Consider the following 20,343-nt stretch of genomic DNA (forward strand, 5'->3'; position numbering starts at 1 on the left):
CTGTAACTTTTCCTCCTTTCATCCAACTCAGATTACCTCCCATATGGATATTTTCCCATGGGCTAACTCTTATTTCAGGATTTTGGGGTCTTTGGGAAGAGAACAGGAAAAGGGAGAAGAGGAGAAGGAGAAAAAAGGAGGAAGGAGGAAAGAAAGAAAAATAACTTAAGGCTGGGTAGAGTTCAGTGCCCAGATTTTTCTTTATTCAAACAAGCTTGTTATAGATTGTGATTCAGGGAAGTGCAAAGGAAAAAAAGACAATAAAATCTTGACCCTTAGCTTTGATAAGCCAAATACAGATAAAGATCTGTTAGTGTCATGCCAGACATTCATTTAGCAAACATCTTTTGAGAACTATCATGTGCAAGTCCTTGTATCAGGCACTAAAGGAGATCCAAAGACATGCTAGATATCATTACAGCATTCAAAGAGAGGAACAGAATATCTAACTGATTAGTTGTGATCTTGGGCAAATTCTTTGTCTTCAGTTCCCTCATCTGTTTAAAAAAAAGGGGGGGAGGGGTAACACCACTATTTACAAAATACTTTATACCAGAAATGAGGGTAAAAAAAATTAGGCAGCTTACCCACTAGTGGGGGGAGTCAGAACAAGTCTTTAAGGGAATAGCTATAAAGTAGAATATGACTGGAGGGAGAGCAATTAGAGGAAGTCCTAAGAGGGGATCTGAACTGTGCTTTTAAGGATGGAACAGTCTGGTAGATGGAGATCAGGGAAGGACAGAGGATATTCAAACAAAAATAAAAGCATAAGAACAAGTAGGTGGAGATGATTCCAGGGGACCAGTGATGAAGAGTGCTGCCCGACTCCTGAGAGAGATGTGATAGTCTCAGGTACAAGTTTGTTTGAACAAAGAGTGATAGTGGAAGTGGCAGTAAATGGCATATAGCTACATGAGGATCAGTAGAATGGTGTGTTGGTTCTTGAAGCCAAGCATGGACAAATGCAATTGGGGAAAGATTTGTATCCAGCCTCCTTATTTGTGTCTGCACTCCCTCCATTTATAAAGATCTTAACACACCCAGATGTCCTTACTGTGTGTGAATATTATCTATGTCTTTCCATAAATTCTCTACAAAAGAACTTCCCACTGTAATGGTGCATATCTCCACATTTTAGGGATGCCTGTTGCAACTTCTTACAGAGAATGAGGGTCAAGGGAGGAGGTTATGTTGATGTGGGTGTGGTCCCTTTAAGAATTGATTATTCCTTTCTTTCGGATTCCCAACCTCTCCTAGTTGATACATTATCAATCCAGGATCTTTTGATTCACAAAACCTGTTCCCTTTGAATTCCAACAGAAGACCCCGGGCCTGTCTCAGCCCCATCTGGATCTGAGCCAACTTGGGACTCCACCCACAGGTCCCTTTAGCTAAATCTCTCATTATAAAAGAGTTAAGCTGGAATCCTCTCTTGGCAGAGGTTTCAAACATGCCAGCCTTATGCCTGGCATGCCAGGACCTTCTTGTCTACTGGAACCCTGTTTCCAGTGTCCTTTTATCTTACCTTCACCTATTTCCTTAACTATACTTTAACCTTACTTCCAAACCCCATAATAAATCTCTTTTATCTAGCTTTTTGGGCCAATAAATTGCTTTATTGGGAACTCTTGTGCTGTTTCTAGATTTCATTTAACTCCATATCCTTGTGCCAAATCCAAAGGGGTTGCAGGGGAACTCTATTTGACTCCTTGTACCCAAACCTGCCACTAAACCTCAATTAAACCCTAATTTCATTTTAAGTACTCCATATCTAGACCTCATCAATGTGACTTATCCAAGTTTACACAACCTATAGATCTTTTAAAATGTTATGGATATCGTTGCAATACTCAAGGTTTCCAAGTGTTTGTTGCCCTTTCTCAATACATAACTGAATTACTTACTTTTACAGTTTTACATGTCATAAATGACTGCTACTTCTTGAATACAAATTATAATTAATATTGCAGTCTATTTGACTCTCTTGCTTTGTCTTTCCATTGATCTTTGGATCATCTTTAATTCTAAATTAAAAAAAAATAGGCATAGTTTATTTGATTTTTTTGCCCTTATAAAAACATTTATGAGATAGGTAAGCAACTGCTTGGTTTCTTGGGCACTCCATTACCTGTCCTTACAAGATGGTCATTGAATTCCTTTTAGGAAGACTTAGTAAAAACAATCTTCTTTCATGGGCCAGAAATTAGCTAGCTAAGGGTTTCAGAGATAGCATGAAAGGTAACTTTAGCAAAGAGGTCTGGAGTAGCCATACATCCTTTAACAAAAGTATAACAACATCAGTTCTGATCCTCAGCAGGGATATTTAGGCACTGAAACTGATAATTTCCTCAGGGAAGGGACTGGGTACACCATGTAGCATGGTCAGTGACTTTGTGGGACATCAGTGTATGTATGTGAGGTGGGGAGGATATGGGGAGATGTCAATCTTGTTTCTTCAGTGGCCACATCTCATGAACTCGATGGCAAGTGTGACTAGAATAATGGCACAAATACAAGTAAGGAACTTCCTTGAGACACTTGACACTGAACCAAGTTGACTACAAAATTCTTTAGAACTTCATCCTTCAGAGATGATCCCCAGGATTCAAGACTTCTTCGTGGGGAAAAAAAAACAAAACCAAACCCAGATAAATCTTTTCTAAGAAAAACCTTTTGGTTTTCCTGTCCCTGACTGAATAGTCTGGTGTGGGGACTTGTCTTAAGCCCCAAAGCCTTAGCTCAGCCCAGCCTTGAGCACAGACATGACCCTGATCTTGACCTCAGTTCATTTTCTGAAGCCTCTCTGGAAGCTGCCTTGGCCTCTAGCTTCAAGATTCTTAGGGTTACCCTCTTCTCCTGTCACATCATCATGATCTTTTGTAGTTCTAGCAGTAGAAAACAACTTTGTTTTTTCATAGATCATCGTGTTTCATGATTTTTGGCCACACAGTATTAACAGGGAGAATATTAGCATTAATTTCAGCATAAATAAGTTTGTGATCCTTGAAAATTTTATGTAGTTTCAAATAATCAACACAGCTCTGTTGGAATCTTTACAATCTAGACAAATGAAAATGATCACCTTCTTTTTGGGGTTCTCACCTCCTTGAGAAGTCAGGGAGGTCATGACCACCATATGTTCTAAAACAAAAGAAAACGGGAAATGTTGGAATCTTTACAAACTGTTAAGTCATTAGAATTGATAGAGACAATAATTATCTAATTTAGCATGGTTCAGTATCTTTGATCTAATCTTACAAGGAGATGTTTAGGGTCAGAACCTGAAACAAGGTACAAGTAGAAATGGAGTTCACACATTTGGGAGATTTCAGGGTTTAGTATGAAATATCCGAATTCACACCTCCCTTGAAGCTTTTAGGGCCAGGGAGCACTCTGGGAAAAACCCATAATCCTATTCTCTCTCAGAGGAGATCATATATAAGAAACAGACAGAGGCTCTCTGGAAGAGTTCAGCTGAAAAGACTTGAGAGGGGAGCGTTGTCAAGATAAGAAACAGACAGAGGCTCTCTGGAAGAGTTCAGCTGAAAAGACTTGAGAGGGGAGCGTCGTCAAGATAAGAAACAGACAGAGGCTCTCTGGAAGAGTTCAGCTGAAAAGACTTGAGAGGGGATTGTCAAGTCAGTTCAGGAGAAGCCCTCTCTTGGAGGCCCAACCAGATTCACTTGATCTCACACCACTATGGTGGCTGGACTCCTGCACTTCCCACACTGAGACCAAGCTGGTCTGAAAGGTTCTCCAGAAAGCTAGCCGAGCCCCAAGTGAAGGAGGCAAGAGAGATTCATTCCATTTTCCACCTGGCTGGCTGGAGGCTGAAGGACAAACCTTTGGGATTTGGAGACATTCGGAGGGAGCTCTTGGAACCAAGCAGAAAGATAGTGCCTCTAAGAAAACTAACTGGGCTATATTGGAGACAATAAAAGATCTGAACTTTTAACACCTGGTTGCGTTTTGGGTGATGATTACTTATTAACTGAAAACTAAGGCTGCCTCCAGAAAAGCTCCCCAAGAAACCAACCTTCTCCCAGAGAGAATGATCTTATATTTTAAAGAACACTGCACAGCTTCACTCTCCTATCCCATTCTGAGCATTGTATTATTGTCCATAGCAGGCTTGCGGCACAGAGGAGAGAGCACTGGATCTGGAGTCCAGGTGACCTGAATTCAAATCAGTCTTCAGAGACTAGCTCTGTGACCTTATGCAAGTCACTTAACTGTATGCCTCAGTATCTTTGCCTTAGTTTCCTCAGCTATAAAATAGGAGTGATAATAGTACCTATCTTGCAGGGTTGATCAAATTAAAAAACACTAGCACAGTCTCTGACACTGTAGCTCTATATAAATGCTTATTCCTTTCCTTTTCCCCTTCTGTAGGACCTATACAAAAATGTATGGATCAACTCAATAACTCGTGGACTAGTCCAATTGAATGTCACCAATCAACAAGAAGTTAATTATTAAATACTTACTAGGTGCCAAGTACTATGCCAGGAATACAAATATAAAAAAGTGATATACTATCTGCCCCCACAGAATTTAAATTTTACTCTTATAACCTCAGAAATAAGAGGCAGCATTAGCAATAGTTGGGAAGTTGGCCTTTGAGCTGGGATTGTCCAGGCTCAAGTCCACTTTCTGGCACATAATTGATATGTAGCTCTTAAGGAAGTCACTTAACCTCTCAATATTCTGGACAACTTTATACTCCTATAAGTTGCAGAGAAGATGAAGTCCTACATTGGTAGAGAAAGTTCCTCAATGAATTCTCTCTCTACCAATAAAACCATAGATCTATAGTCTCTATTCCTCAGCTGGGTATTGTGCAGTTTTCACTTATTTGTTGTTATCTTTTCACATGGGTAAAGAAGCCAATGTTTTCTGAATGATCATGGATCTTTTTGAAGAAGCTCCACAATATTCTGAGATCTGATACAATTGGCATGTCATTTGAAAACAGGACTATCTGTAGATCTTAAAAAATAGTCTAAGATCCAGCTTCTTAAATTGTGGGTGATGATCCCATCTGGGAGTCTCATAATTGAATGTGAGGGTCACAAAATTATGATTATCAGAGTTTATTTATCAGTTTTTATATATTCATATACCTAAGGTCATATAAAAATTTCTCAGATAAAAAGGGATCACAAGTAGAAAAAGTTTAAGAAGCCCTGGCTAAGGCAGTGCCAGACATCTTAAAAGAACAGTTTTATTATTTGTTTAATATTAATAGTAAAAGAACACTGACCAAAATGATCCCTTTCATCTCTCAAAGACCCGTCTTATTATATTCATGCTAAAAACCTGAATTTTGTTCTACTAAGACAATTTTTGAAAATAAATAGCAGAGATGTCATTCAATTGGAGATCTTGGGCAAATCACCCCTCCCCCACCCTCCATTGATCTTTTGGGGGTAGCCAGATGCCCTTTCAGGAAATTCCAGGCTCTGGAAAAAAGCCTTCAAAGCTTTTTTTGGGCAGATCAAACTGCCCCCAGACCCCCAAGATTTGTTCATAAAATAGATTTCTATTAACATATTCTTTGCAACTTTTCTCATTAAGAGATTTGCTGTTAAGAGAGAGCTTCTTAAGTGAAAAATAAACCTTTCTTTTTGCCACTGATTTCGGGGTTTGGAAATTCTTTAGCATTTAGACTGGCATCTCTGAGCATAGGGGAGCTCTCTCCCTTATTCCCAGACCACATCAATAGGAATGAAAAGTTAGTGGTAGGTATTTGAGCAAAGTGTGAGAAGACTAGAAAGATGGAGTACCAGGGGAAACTAGAAAAGGAAGGATCTTGAATTCATTCAACCTCTCAAGCAATGTTGTAACTGTGAAGAGTGGTCTGCTATGAATAATCATCTTTGAAATTCTGTTTGTTCCATTTTGTTATTTTCATGAAGAATATCCATTATTATGTGTGAAGATTATTCTCAAAAAGATTCAACCTAAGTGAAAAGCAAGACTATGGATTACTAGCCCCTAATATCTTCTGATCATCTTTTCTGATATTAATGCCATTTGTCATTTTTACCACTTTTACAAACTTTTCCTCTTACAGCATTTGACTTGGTATCAGGATTCAATTCTTGCTTAAGTGTATAATCCTTAAAGCACTATATAAATGCTAGTTGTGGTAGGAGTGGTGATGATGATGATGATGATGATGAGGTTGAATAACAATGCCTTTTAAATTGTCTTGTTTCCAGTAGAGATTGCTCATTTGGTTAAATCTTCAAATATCTGAAGAGTTATATGGAAGAGGGATTAGATATTCTCCTTGGCTTCAGAGAATAAAACTTGCACAATGAAAGTAAGTTACAGGGACAGAAGTAACTTCTAACAGCTAGAATTGCCCAATAATACAATAGGCTTCCTAGGGAGGTAATGAGCTCCTTGTCATTTAAAGTATTCCAGCACAAGTTTGGTCCCAAAGAAGATATGAGAAGACACCTCCTACTTTCCCTTATTATATTGCAAAAGTGGGAGATCTGTGGGTCTAGAACATTGAATATATTGCCATATTTTTTAGATTTATTGATTGGTTTTGTTCCTTTTTCCTCATTTTTAATTTTTTTCAACTAAAAAATTATTTGTTATAAGGGATGGCTATCTGGAAGAGAGAAGGAGAAGGATAAAAACATTTTAGGTGATGTAAAAACAAGATTATCAATAAAATTTTATGTTTTAAAATGTTTAAGCAGATGCTAGATAATAACAATTATCATTTATATAACTAGCTTTATAATAAATGTTATCTAGTTTTTATCTTCACAAGGACCCTGGAAGATAGATACTATTAAAGCACCTATTTCCAGATAAGGAAATTGAGGCAGAAAAAGGTAAAGTGACTTACCCACATAATAAATGTTTGAAGTCATGTCTTTTTCATTCCAAGTACAATGCTCTAATTGCTTTAGCAATTAGGAAACGGTAGTGGGATTCCATTAGGAAGGTCTGACTACGCAAGAGAAGAGTTTGAAAGGTAAGAATTTCCAAGAAACCCAGACTAATTTCTCTGAGGAAGAGGCTTAGTTATCATAAAAGCAACCAAGCAACATCAAGGAACCCTCTGGTCTGAGGAGCTTGCCTGATATTTGGAGGACGAGGGTTGTCTTCTCCAAAGGGAGGTAACTCTTTAATCACTGGCTGGAACTAACAAGCTTCTGCTAGGGGCTCTGACCTTGAAACATTTCTACACCTGGTTGAGCGGGTAACAGCATCTCCTTACAGTCACCTGCCCTAACAGAAAGAAAGGCCCTGCTGGCACCCACTCCAATCAGATGCTATTTGAAATTCAGATCCTGCCCTTTATTGCTTGATACAGTTTTACAAGCATTCTCAGAAATCGTTGAAACATTAACAAACACTTATCCAAACTTTTATTTTCTAGAGGATTCATAGTTGGGCCAGGACTAAATGCAGCGTCTTTTGAATCTTCAGCATTCTACTTCTCTCTCCCACTTAGAAAATGTAAACCTTTTGAAGAAGCAAGCCTGTGTACTATTAAGAGACCTAACCGGATAAGGTTCTAGCACCACAAAAGAGCTGTATGATCTGGGGGGAGGGGGGAGGGGAGGGGGACAACCTACTTGCTTATTTCCTAAGGTTTCTTATCAAATTAAGTTGGGTAATTTCTACATTTTCTTTCAGCTTTTAACCATCTGTCACTCCTCTACTTCCACTCTTACACTTTTCCATCTCTCTCAGTCACCACTCATCACTGAGGAGATTACCAACAAGGGGGTGTTTTGACTTGAGGAAAATAGACTCAGGGGCCTGGAATGAGCAAGGCTCATCCAGATGAGTACAAATCTGGTCTCCAAGGCCCTGGGGCTGGTAGTAAGCTGCTCCTTTGTCGGTTCTTTCCTCTTAAACACCTCCTTTCTTATCATTCCTACCGCTTCAGTCCAGATTCAGGCTATGAGCCTTGGAGATTGGTTCTTCAGGTCCGAGACCCTCACCTTGCCTTTCTCCTACCTCAGCTGGCCTAATTTTCCTCAACTACCCCTTTCAGAATGAAATTTCTTGCATGACTCCCTCGCTTTTTAACTCTGTTTGCCTCAGTTTCCTCACTGACAGAAAACGAGCAGGAAAAGGAAATGGCAAACCAGTCCTGTATCTTTACCAAAAAATCCCCCAAAGGGGGCACGACCGAAAAACAACAACGATAAGGAGAAAACGTAAGCTCCTAACTCTGTAATACAAATTCTTTACTAAAGAACAAAGAATCTAGAAGAATGCAAACTGGGAAGGTATTAACAGAAAAAGAAAAAAAAAAAGCTAGATTCTGAAGCACGGCAAATACAAAAATTAAAACATTTCCCAGCAAAGAGTACGGCAGGGAAAGCGTAAAGATTCGAGTCCCGGGTCCCTTTTCGCAGTTATTTTGGAGAGAAAGACTACATTTCCCAGCAGGCCGTATAGGGACGCACACGCAAGCGCACTAACATTCCCTAGCCCGGGAACGAGGATGAGAAAAGTTCAGGGGGGGTGTTGCAGTTGCCGTCGCTGCGGTCTTCATCGACTCCGTCACAGTTGGCTCGTTTTGGCTCGTCCTCGGTAGGTAGGTTTGGGTAGCAGCTATGGGCCTTAAGCGGACCAGGGGAGCAGGGGAGCGGGGAGCGGCAACATCTTACCCGTTGTGCTCCCCCCATCCCGGGCCAGGCTGTGGTGCCCCAAGACACTAAAAGTACGCATGCGCACACTGCGGAGCTCGGGGAAGAGGGGTACGGAGGTGGAGAGGTCACGCGTCCGCCGCGGAGGGTTCTTTGTTCGCTTGGGCTGCGCCGAGCGAACCACGTGGGGAGGCGGCCTTTAGAAGCACGTGGGAAGGGGTGGGGGCAGAGTATTTAGAAGCACGTGCGTTGCTGCGAAGAGTGGAGGAGGAGAGGCGACTGGCGAGGAACACATCATGGCTTCGACGGGTATTTCTCCCGAGAGCAATTGTAGTGATAGTAGCGGATGTTTAGAAAGCCCCTTAGAGCATTCCTTATTTCAGCGTCATGAGGTCTGTAGTGCGAGTTAATACCTCCATTTTACAGATAATCGTAACTAATAAGCTTTGTGTGCCGACTTGAAGTTTTGCAAAGTTCTTTTTCCACAGCCACGTTGGGAGGTAGGTAGTGCAAGTGTTGTCCCGTTAAATGGAGGAGGAAATGGCATCCCAAGGTATCACGACTTGCCCAAGCTCCGGGGGCTGGTAGTAAGTAGGAGAGCTGGTCCTCTGTTGGTTCTGTTCTCCCAACATGTCCTTTCTTATTTTTGCTGCATTTGCCCAGTTTGGGGCTGTTACCACCCCACAGAGTGATTCTCCACATTGGATACCTCCATCTTTCCTTTCCTTTTCCTCAGCCAGACTACTTTTTCTGAAATACCTCCTTATGTCTGAAAGCCTCTTTCATGATTTCCTTTTTCCTATAGGATCCTATTCCATTAGTTGGAATTAAAGGCATTGATTACTGGAATTAAAGTAAAGGTACTAAACATGAAGATGAATGGAGACGAAGGCACTGTAAAGAGAGAGGTTAAAGTTCATAGACTTATATCACCCACCCTCAACTTCGTTTTCTTGATACGAAAACAGGGATAGAAAAGTGAAGGGGGAGGGGCCTAGGAACATTCAGGTTGAAAAATAATAAGGAACAGATGTGGGATTAAAAACAATATTCTGATTTCCATGTTGAGAAAATTATGAGACTAAGTCCCTTCGGGGAGTTATAAGGGATAGCATTTAGAAACGCAACTGATTTCCCTGCCTTTAGCATTTCCCCCTTTCCTGTGCATCTTTTTGTTAGTACATTCCTGACATTGAATTTGGAGTCAGAGCACCTGAGATAAATAGAACTCTTTTACCCACTACTTGGAATAACTTTGGGTAAAAGTGACTTCCCATTTCTGAGTTTCATTTAGTTTTCTTCCATCTAAAATGAGGTTGGTTTACGATTTTCTGAAGTCCTTTCTTGCTGTAAAGACTAGGCCCTACAAAATTGGAGCTTTTCACATTGCAGTCTTATTATCTAGGCCCCTCCTATCAGTTGCTTTGCTGTGTCTTTTTAGACTTAACTGCCATTGCTTCTTAAATAGCCCTTCTGCTTTAGCCACACTTATCTTAATTAACAATTTCTGCACATGCCATGCTATTTCTTTGCTAAGGTTTTCCTTGGAATTTCCCCTGTTCTTTTAACAGACCAAATCCTATTCATTCTCATTCTCATTCTCTCTCTCTCTCTCTCTCTCTCTCTCTCTCTCTCTCTCTCTTTTTTTTTTTGGCTGAGGTAACTGGGGTTAAGTGACTTGCCCAGGGTCACACAGCTAGGAAGTGTTAAATGTCTGAGATTAGATTTGAACTCGGGTCCTCCTGAATTCAGGGCTGGTGCTGTATCTACTGCACCACCTAACTTTCCCCAAATCCTATTCTTTTTTTTTTTAAGGCCCTCCACTAAAATTTTTTTTTTAACTTGATAAAACTCACTTCAAACTTTGTTTTTCTGTTGTATGTAAGGAATGTGAAATTCCTTAATACCTGTTTGTAGTTTGAGACATAAACTTGCTAATTCAGTCATAGTTATTTGTTGCTCTTAATATTAGCTTCATAGAATTTAGAGTTGTAAGAACTTTTTTGAGATCATTTAGTTTGGTGGATAAAGGGACTGAGTCCTGGGGAAAAAAGAAAAATTTGCTTAAAGGCACAAAGCTAGTGAAGGGCATAACTAGACTCCAAAACTCCAAACAATAGTTTTCTGCTTCCTAATCCAGTTTTTTTTTTCCCCCTCATCTCTCAGAGATAGCTTCTCTTCTTAATAAAATATAAGGGTAGGGAGTGCAAGGACCAAATCATCTTATTAAAATACCCCTGTTAATGCAGAGTGCCATGCTTGTATAGGAGAGACTTTTAAAATTGTTGCTGAATTAATTAAATTTAATGATTGTCACAGTGTTGCTGGTCCTTTAGCTTCAGGATGCTATCCTCCCAGAGGCTTTTGACCATTCTTTTCTTCCATTCCATTACTCTTGTCTCACAGAAAACAGTATTTACCACAGCCATGGCATTGGTGTCAGCAGACTCCAGAATAGCTGAACTACTGACAGAGCTCCATCAACTGATTAAGCAAACTCAGGTAATACTTCCCCCTCAGAAAAAGGTTTGACCTTGGTACAATTCTGAGGGTGATTAAAAAAGAGAATTGTAAGAGAGGTACCATAGGCTACCCTGACTATAGTTGTGAAAACATAACATTGGAATCAAACAGCATTAGTGGGGTTAAGTGACATAGGAACAATGTTGCAAGTGCTGATTCCTTGAAGAGGAGAGAGCAGAAAGTTCAGGTGGTCAGAGAAAAGATGAGGGGGTGGAGACAGAGGGAGGTAGTTAAATAGGTAGGGTAGGGGAGTGGTAGGTTGGAGAGTTAGGCGACTAAAGGACTAGAGGATAGAAGCCATAGGACAATGCAAGCAAGGAACAGCTAAAATTGCAACCAAATTGGCTATAATAGTGTTTTTGTGAGATGTTGATTTAGTGTAACATTGTATTGGGTATACATGGGAAGTAGTAGATAGTCATGTCAGAGAAGTGATATATTTAGGAATTTAAGTAGTTTTATTTTTTTTCCCCTCCCTGCATTATGCCGTTTTAAATAGTTAAGCAAAACATACATGGTGTGTGTGTAGGGGAAACTAGGTATGTATCATAGTACACTTATATACCTATTATTTTATGTATAATCTGGGATTATATAAAAATTTCTCTGGCAAAAAGGGGGTTGAGTAGGAAAAGTTTAAGAGGCTCCTATTTAGCACATTATTTATTTATTTTGCATTCTTTACTTTCTTTTTTCTTTGATTTTTTTTTAAATTTAATTTTATTTAATAATAACTTTGTATTGACAGAATCCATGCCAGGATAATTTTTACACAACATTATCCCTTGCAATCACTTGTGTTTCGTTTTTTCCCCTCCCTCCCTCCCCCCCCCCCCAAGATGGCAAGCAGTCCTATATATGTTAAATATGTTGCAGTATATCCTAGATACAATACATATTTGCAGAACCGAATAGTTCTCCCGCTGCACAGGGAGAATTGGATTCAGAAGGTAAAAATAACTCGGGAAGAAAATCAAAAATGCAAATAGTTCACATTCATTTCCCAGTATTCCTTCTTTGGGTGTAGCTGTTTCTGTCCATCATTTATCCAATGAAACTCAGTTAAGTCTCTTTGTCAGAGAAATCCACTTCCATCAGAATACATCCTCATACAATATCGTTGTCGAAGTGTATAATGATCTCCTGGTTCTGCTCATCTCACTTAGCATCAGTCCATGTAGGTCTCTCCAAGCCTCTCTGTATTCATCCTGCTTGGTCATTCCTTATAGAGCAATAATATTCCATAACATTCATATACCACAATTTACCCAGCCATTCTCCAATTGATGGGCATCCATTCATTTTCCAGTTTCTAGCCACTACAAACAGGGGTGCTGCAAATATTTTGGCACATACAGGTCCCTTTGCATTCTTTACTTTCAAAGAGTTTGTTTAATCAAGCAAGACTACATGTACATATGTAACTATTTCCAGAAAACAAAAAAGGTGGTTTAGGAAGGTGTAAGGTAGGGGCATATGGGATCAGGAAAGGCTTTATGTTGAAGGTACTGAGTGAGCTGCAGTTTTGAACATAAAGAGGAATTCTGTGAAGCGATGATGAGGAAGAGAGGATTCCAGGCTCAGGGATAACTGGGGGCCAGTGAAGAATAGAGAAAGCCAGTTAGCTATATTTCAGTAATGAAAGGCTGGGCCCAGGACATGGAGGGACTTAAAAGCCAAACAAGGGGAGAGTTTAGAATTGATCCCAAAGAAAACAGAGAGCCACTGGACATAATTGTTGGCAGTTTTTGTGCAGGAATTTTTATTTATTTATTTTTGTTCCATTTTTTTAAAAATATATTTTATTTTATTTTATAGTAACTTTATATTGACAGAATCCATGCCAGTAATTTTTTTACAACATTATCCCTTGCACTCGCTTCTGTTTGGATTTTTCCCCTCCCTCCACCTCCTCCCCTAGATGGCAAGCAGTCCTATATATGTTAGATATGTTGCAGTATATCCTACATACAATATATGTTTGCAGAACCGAACAGTTCTCTTGTTGCATAGGGAAAATTGGATTCAGAAGGTAAAAATAACCCCGGGAAGAAAACTAAAAATGCAAATAGTTCACATTCATTTCCCAGTGTTCTTTCTTTGGATGTAGTTGCTTCTGTCCATCATTTATCAATTGAAACTGAATTAGGTCTTTTTGTCAAATAAATCCACTTCCATCAGAATACATCCTCATACAATATCGTTGTTGAAGTGTATAATGATCTCCTGGTTCTGCTTATTTCACTTAGCATCAGTTCATGTAAGTCTCTCCAAGCCTCTCTGTATTCATTCTATGCAGGAATTTTTAGAAGAAAATTTTGGGTGGAGACAGTAAAGGGAAGTGCTCAGGGAGGCACTGAGCGGGTTTGGCAGTATAACCTTTTTCTTCCTCATCTTCCTTTTCTCTCCATATCGTGCAGGAAGAACGCTCCCGAAGTGAACATAACCTGATCAATATCCAGAAGACACATGAGAGAATGCAGACAGAAAACAAAAGTGAGGCAGGGAGAGAATTTGGGGGTGGGGGGGTGGGATGGGAACTAGCTGACCTGTTGAGGGAGCTTTGCTGTTCAATGTGTGTTTGTGTTCATCTGCAGTCTCCCCTTATTACCGGACAAAGCTTCGAGGTCTCTATACCACAGCCAAGGCAGATGCAGAAGCAGAATGCAAGTGAGTGTGTTGTACTCCTAAAATCCTTTTTCCTCTTCCTAGTCTCACACATGAAAACAAAGATATGGCATCTTCATATAATTTATATAATTATGTAATTTACATAATTTTATAATATAATGATATCATTAAAGATGTCATTCACATCCAAAGCCTTGTGATAGAAACAATGTTTCTGCTCTCACTGTAGCCCAAACTTTCCTATTCTATATCCCATTGGTGCTATTTCTCATTCCACTTTTGAAGCTGTTTCGTTATATTAGTCTTCATCTCTTGTTCATAAGTTCCCTGTCAGGGTGTTTGTTTTTGTTTTTCTTGTCTTTTTTTTTTTTTTTTTTTTTTTAATTTCTCCTGTCTCTTAAATTTTGAAATCTAGTTCCTCATAGCTGCCACTTGAATGTGTTAGAATTGGTCAGACTTTTCTGAAAGAGCAAATTCTGTTCCTCTGATAAAGAGGAAACCTCACAATTTTGGTATTGCTAGCCTATGAGCGCTTATTTTTTAAGCATTTAAGCATGTGGGTAATTAAACCATTACGAATTTGTTTGAGGAAATATATGTAGGGCAACTGTTTTTCTTTTCTCTACTGAAGTGGGGGGGGGGGAATGTCTTTTTTTTGGGTACATAAGCTAATGATACCTCTGCCAAGTAGCAGAACACTGCCACTCATAGTTTCTGGATCTGGCTGCTTTTGTTACTTCTGATTTGAAGGGTTAAGGCATACCCAAGAGACTGGTAAGGGCTGGCCCAGGACCCTCTCTTAGCTGAAAGAATGGAGAAGAGAGATCTGGAGCCGTGACCAGGCAGATGTGTACCAATCACTTGTTTTCAAAGCTATTTCATTGTCAACCCATTCTGCCCTCAAAAACTCTGCCCCTTCTGTAAAAGGTGCGTCTCTAGAAAGGGGCAAGGGAGGGGGAGCATATGGAAATATGAATTAATTTTTCATCGTTATAGTAAAATAGAATTAGAATGTAGAATATGAGATTTGAGAGGGACTTTAAGGGGTCACCTAGTCCAGGGGTTCTTAACTTTTTTTGTGTCATGGACCCCTTTGCCAATCTGAACCCTGTCGGGGATTTGCCTTTTCAGAATGACACTTTTAAATACATAAAATAAAATAAGGATAGGATTATTAAATAAAGCTAATTACATTGAAATAGAAAACTTTTAAAAAACTATTTCATTTATGAGAAACATTGAAGCTCATTGAGAGAACAGACATAGATATCTATAGTCCAAAGCAAGTAACTGCAATTTAAAATCCAAGCCCTCGAATTCCTATTCCAGTATTGGATTTTTCCCCTCATCAAGTTATAAGCTTCCTATTTATTCTTATAACATGTCTAGTAGGGAGAGAAATGGGAAGGATTTTTGTCTGAGAGGTATACATTATCATAACCATCAAAAGAGATAGATAAAGCAATTTTTTGGGGAAGATTTTAGAACTCTGATCAATGATAAACCTAAAGAAAGAAGATGAAGCATACCACTCACTTTCTGAACAGGTGATGAAATTGAAATGAAGAAAAAGAATACATTTTTGGATATGGCTAAAATAGAAATTTATTTTTTTTGCCAGACTACATAGATATTAAGGGTATATGGTTTTTTTTGTTTTGTTTTGTTCTCTATTTAGGAAGAGGATTGGTTTCTGGAAGGACCAATTAATAAATTACTGGTTACTTGGGGGGAAGAAGAGAGTATAAGATTTAAAGTTAGAAGGTATGGGTTTAAATCCTGTCTCTTTCTTAGCTATGTGACTGTGACTAAGTCATGTTTTCTGAGTGTTTTTTTAATTTTCAAGATGATACCTGTAATGGTTGTTATAAGGAAAATGAATTAGAAAGCACTATATAAACATGAGCATTAGCAGCTTCATCTGTAAATTGTGGGTAGGATTAGATTAGATAACTTCTCTGGAATCCCTTCTAGGTTTGGATTTATGAATCTTGAGTTATTATCATTTAAAGTTGAAAGTAGTTTATATTTTAAAAAATTAAGTGGCTAATACTATTGAATTGATAAATTGAAGCTCATAATTTCAGTAAAGATCCCATCCTCAACAAACTTACACCACTGAGTGAATGAGACACATTAGAGAAAATCAAGATTTCACTATCTTAAAGAGAACAGTTGATATATTTTCACTTTCATATTGTCTTAGAATAGAATTGACAGTGTTTATAGGTAGAAAACAATGAACTATAGTTTTTCTAGAAAGGCAGTAATAGGTATATATATATGATTCCTGGTTTGTAGATTGTGAGTTTGTTTATGGCCTCAAGGCCAAGTGGCTAAGTATTAATTTCAAATCTAGAAAGGCTAACTCATTTCATAAGTAGCCTGTGGCAACCTGAAGTGATGATGTTTTGGTCTCTGTTGAACCAAAAAAAGTATCAGAAAACCCCAACTTTCTTTCTCCAAAAGTCTCCTTTACTTTGTCTAAGATATTTAATTGCCTAGTGTGGTGGCAGCTCCTTCCATGGGCTCTGGAAGCACCTAGTTCTGGTAGCCTGCCCTCATGGGTTAGTTTTTATTTCTCCTCTGGTTCTTTTCTGCAGTATACTGCGCAGAGCTCTGGATAAGATTGCTGAGATCAAGACTTTGCTGGAAGAAAGGCGAATTGGTGAGTTTAGAGGAATCTTGCTCTGTGCAGTGGGGAGGAGAGGCACATTGGAAGGATGGGTTTGCTTGATCCTCTGCTTGTCCTTGAAAGGAGGGTTTCTGCGGTTTTTACCTTTGGAAGGTTGACTATAGTGCTTTTCTCAGATTTTTCTGGTGTTCATTCTGCCTCCTGTAAATTCTTCATATTTTGCTTACCATATTTTCTGGAGGCAACTAAAGATCTTGTCCCCATTTTGTGTGTTATTGGTGTTAGGATAATGCTTACTAAAGCTTTTATTTGTGTCAGGGCTGCCCTTCTGACATTTTAAAAAACAAGTACTGTGAGATTTTAAAGCAGTGTTGAGCCAGTCCCCCAGTTTGTGTCCCCCTAAAGTGATGCTTCTTTAAAGGTTGTTTAAGATTTCTTCAAAGAACATTTTATTATTCAGTATACATAGATTTTGAGCATATTTGGGTAGATTCCACCCATATATTTTAAGCATTTTGTATTTAATTTAAATTTTTTAAAATTAAATCTTTATTTTCAAAACATATGCATGGATACTTTTTCAACATTGACCCTTGCAAAATCTTGTTATTCCAAATTGCCCCCTTTTCCCCCTGACTCCCTCCCCAGGATGGCAAATAATTTGTTAAATATGTACAATTCTTCTATACATATTTCTACAATTATTGTGCTGCACAAGAAAAATCAGATCAAAAAGGAAAAAAATGAGAAAACAAAATACAAGCAAACAACAAAAAAGGATGAAAATGCTCTGTTGTGATACACAATCAGCTTCCACAGCCCTCTCTCTGGGTGTAGATGATTATCTTCATCACAAGATCTTGGAACTGGCCTTGAATCATCTCATTGTTGGAAAGAGCCTTAGTGATGCTTCTGATGGAGATTAGAAGAGATGTCTTGGTTGGATTTCCTATTGGTCTTTTTAACCTTCTGCAATCACGGGGTTATATATTTAGTCAAAACTTCATATTGAGTTATTTCCAGCCTACTCATAGGTCCCTGAATCTTCTATTTAATGGTTTGAATTCCAATGGGCCAAGTATTTATTAAATACCTATTTTGTATGCCAGGCATTGTGCCATAGGATGGATACACAAGAAGCTTTAATTGGATTTCAGGGCATGGAAAGAGAAAAGGACAGTGTTTGGGAATCCTTCTCAGAGTTAGGGTTAGAATGCCAAAGAAATGTCCTCATCCTATTCTTATATATTTCCTCCATTGTGAGTATTGAAAGTCTTTGGGATTAGGGGCTAATGGTAAACTAGAGAAGAAATTGAACAAAAGCATAGTCATTGTCTGGTGGATAAAATATGGCAGAGGGGTGAGAAGGAAGACTAAATTTTTTTGCCATGTAGTATGAGAAGGTTTCACTTCTTTTCTCCTCCACAGCGGCTAAAATTGCAGGATTATACAATGATTCAGAACCTCCACGGAAAACCATGCGCCGTGGAGTGTTGATGACCCTATTGCAACAGTCAGCCATGACATTGCCTCTGTGGATTGGGAAACCTGGAGACAAGTAAGTACGGGAGTCCTGGGGAAAGGAAATTGGGCAGGATTTGACTAGCCAAAGGTAGTTGAGGTCTTGGAAAATGTAGGAAATTGAGGGGGAAAGTGGAAGTCAGTGGTGGGTGCAGTTGTGTAACTTTCACTGGCTGATCCCAAAGGATTTGGGGCTTTGGGACAGGGGGGAAGTGAGGGAAGGACTGTTAACAAGGTTTTTCACCTCCTAGGCCTCCACCCCTGTGTGGGGCTATTCCGGCTTCAGGGGATTATGTAGCTAAACCAGGTGATAAGGTGGCTGCTCGAGTGAAAGCTGTGGATGGGGATGAGCAATGGATTCTGGCTGAAGTGGTCAGCTACAGTCATGCTACCAACAAGTGAGTAACAATGTTTTATCACTCTTTGAGAATTTTTTTCCCTTTCTTTTCTTTTTTCTTCTTTTCTTTTTCTTCTTCTTCTTTTTTTTTTTTTTCCTAAGGCAATTGGGGTTAAGTGACTTGCCCAGGGTCACATAGCCAGGAAGTGTTAAGTGTCTTGAGGCCAGATTTGAACTTGGGTCCTTCTGACTTCAGGGCTATAATTTTTTTTTTTTTTCACTTTTCCTTTACTTTCTTGGGTTTCTCTTATTAAGGCTCTTCAACTCAGAAAATGTATCTGCCTTATTACTTTCATGGTCATCCTAAGTTTCTGGAAAATCACTAAGTCAGATATTTATTCTTTAATTTTTTTTCCCTCTGTAGATATGAGGTGGATGACATTGATGAGGAAGGCAAAGAGTAAGTACCTTTCTAAAGGGATGATTACAGAGGAGTCAGGAGCAGGGTCGGGTTGTGGGATCAAGGCAGAAAGCAATTTGTGGGCTCTAGAAAAATGAGAGTAAAGAAAATGCTTCCTGAGAAATAGTTATGTATTTTCAGGGCAGAGGGTCATACTTAGTCTTTTCCCCTACCAGGAGACACACCTTGAGCCGAAGACGTATCATCCCACTACCACAATGGAAGGCCAATCCTGAGACAGACCCTGAAGCTTTATTCCAGAAGGATCAGCTTGTGCTGGCATTGTACCCCCAAACCACCTGCTTTTACCGGGCTTTGATTCACACTCCTCCACAACGGGTAAGGAATGGTGACTTGGGAGAACTTTTCAATAGTTAATATAAGAGATTAGGTTTACCCAGTTGGTTCCTAAGATTAGGATTTCTGAAAGGGTAGAAGAATGGGGGAAGAACCTTCATGTGGGTGGTGGTCTTTATTTTGCCTTGTCTGATTATTATAAAGTTCTTATATTAAGCCCAAATATGTGTTCTTGAAATTCATATCAGTTGTAGTTCTGCTTGCTCGAACTATGTGGAACAGGTGTACTTTCAACCAAGATATTGGGCTTTTAAGATATTTGAAGACCGTCTTTGTTTCTCCTTCCTTACCCCCACCTCTCCTTAGTCTTTTCTTCATTTTAACATCCCTAACTCCTTGAATCCTTACTCGCATTATGAGCTTTTAAGGCCCCTTTCCATCATGGTTATACTCCACTGGACATTTAGCTGAGTGAAGTTAAAATTCTCAGACCTGAACAGACTGCTTTAGATGTGAGCTGACTTATACGTAATGGGAAACCATTTCTCATTCCTGCTCCCATTACATACTTTTCCTTCCATTACTTTCCATTTCACCTTAAGACAAAGCAAAACGAAACTGTAGCAGGAGAGAGGCAACCAGGATTTACCACATGTCATATGTTGCTAAAATCTGGGGGATACAAAAAAAGGTAAAATCCTTCCTGTTTTTAAGCAGCATATGTTCCTGGCAAGATAAAGATTAGATATTAGGAGCGTTTTGTTTATGGGGAAGTGTGAAATGATTTAAAAAAAAAAAAAAAGGCAACTCTGTTTTCTATGAAAGTTTTTTCAAGATGTGCTAGCTTTGCATATACTTAAGTTTGGGCAACAGGGTTTAGTTACTGTCAGCTTTAGGCTTTCTGATTCTTAACTTAGTTTCTTTGTCTCTAGCCCCAGGAAGACTACTCTGTCCTGTTTGAAGATACTTCCTATGCAGATGGTTATTCTCCTCCCCTCAATGTGGCCCAGAGGTATGTTGTGGCCTGCAAGGAACCTAAGAAGAAGTGAGGTTCGGTTTGACTGAATCACGGACTTTTTACCTTGCCTCTGTTCACCTGACTCTTCGGCCATGCCCCTTGAAGAGGGGAATTAATGTATCCTTCTCTGCAGACTAATAAATATACAGCCCTGTCCCCTACATCATGTGTTTCCAGGGCCTGATTTCCTTTGACTTTAGTCCCCTCCCCAAGTGAACTGGGAGTCTAGGTGCTGTGTGTACTATCCTTTGATTCTTTTTCTTTTCTCAATACTATTTTCTCTTCCAG

At 39.2% G+C, this 20,343-nt stretch overlaps 1 protein-coding gene across 6 annotated transcripts; it reads left to right on the plus strand.

The window, feature by feature from the left end:
• The first annotated feature begins 8,475 nt into the window (after positions 1-8,475).
• On the plus strand, positions 8,476-20,216 carry SGF29 (SAGA complex associated factor 29). Of its 6 annotated transcripts, none has more exons than XM_051988863.1 (10): positions 8,476-8,577; positions 11,040-11,135; positions 13,577-13,652; positions 13,754-13,826; positions 16,391-16,455; positions 17,851-17,980; positions 18,195-18,341; positions 18,705-18,740; positions 18,917-19,079; positions 19,970-20,216. In XM_051988863.1, the coding sequence occupies exons 2-10, from the start codon at positions 11,061-11,063 to the stop codon at positions 20,084-20,086; spliced, it is 882 nt and encodes a 293-aa protein (XP_051844823.1). In that variant the 5' UTR covers positions 8,476-8,577; positions 11,040-11,060; the 3' UTR covers positions 20,087-20,216. The 6 variants fall into 6 exon arrangements, with proteins under 6 accessions (XP_051844823.1, XP_051844807.1, XP_051844794.1 ...); XM_051988847.1 differs by having other exon boundaries at positions 8,477-8,581; XM_051988834.1 differs by having other exon boundaries at positions 8,513-8,707.
• Positions 20,217-20,343: the final 127 nt, after the last annotated feature.

The sequence above is a fragment of the Antechinus flavipes genome, chromosome 1 (assembly GCF_016432865.1).
Source record: "Antechinus flavipes isolate AdamAnt ecotype Samford, QLD, Australia chromosome 1, AdamAnt_v2, whole genome shotgun sequence".
Taxonomy (NCBI): Eukaryota; Metazoa; Chordata; class Mammalia; order Dasyuromorphia; family Dasyuridae; genus Antechinus; species Antechinus flavipes.

What these genes read in the sequence shown, in the direction of transcription:
- SGF29 (XM_051988825.1), top strand. Translation starts at nt 8,930, where the DNA reads ATGGCTTCGACGGGTATTTCTCCCGAGAGCAATTGTAGTGATAGTAGC. An exon ending in CCTTATTTCAGCGTCATGAG is followed by an intron (nt 9,026 to 11,039) that starts GTCTGTAGTGCG and finishes CTTGTCTCACAG; the next exon opens with AAAACAGTATTTACCACAGC. An exon ending in ATTGGGAAACCTGGAGACAA is followed by an intron (nt 17,981 to 18,194) that starts GTAAGTACGGGA and finishes TTCACCTCCTAG; the next exon opens with GCCTCCACCCCTGTGTGGGG.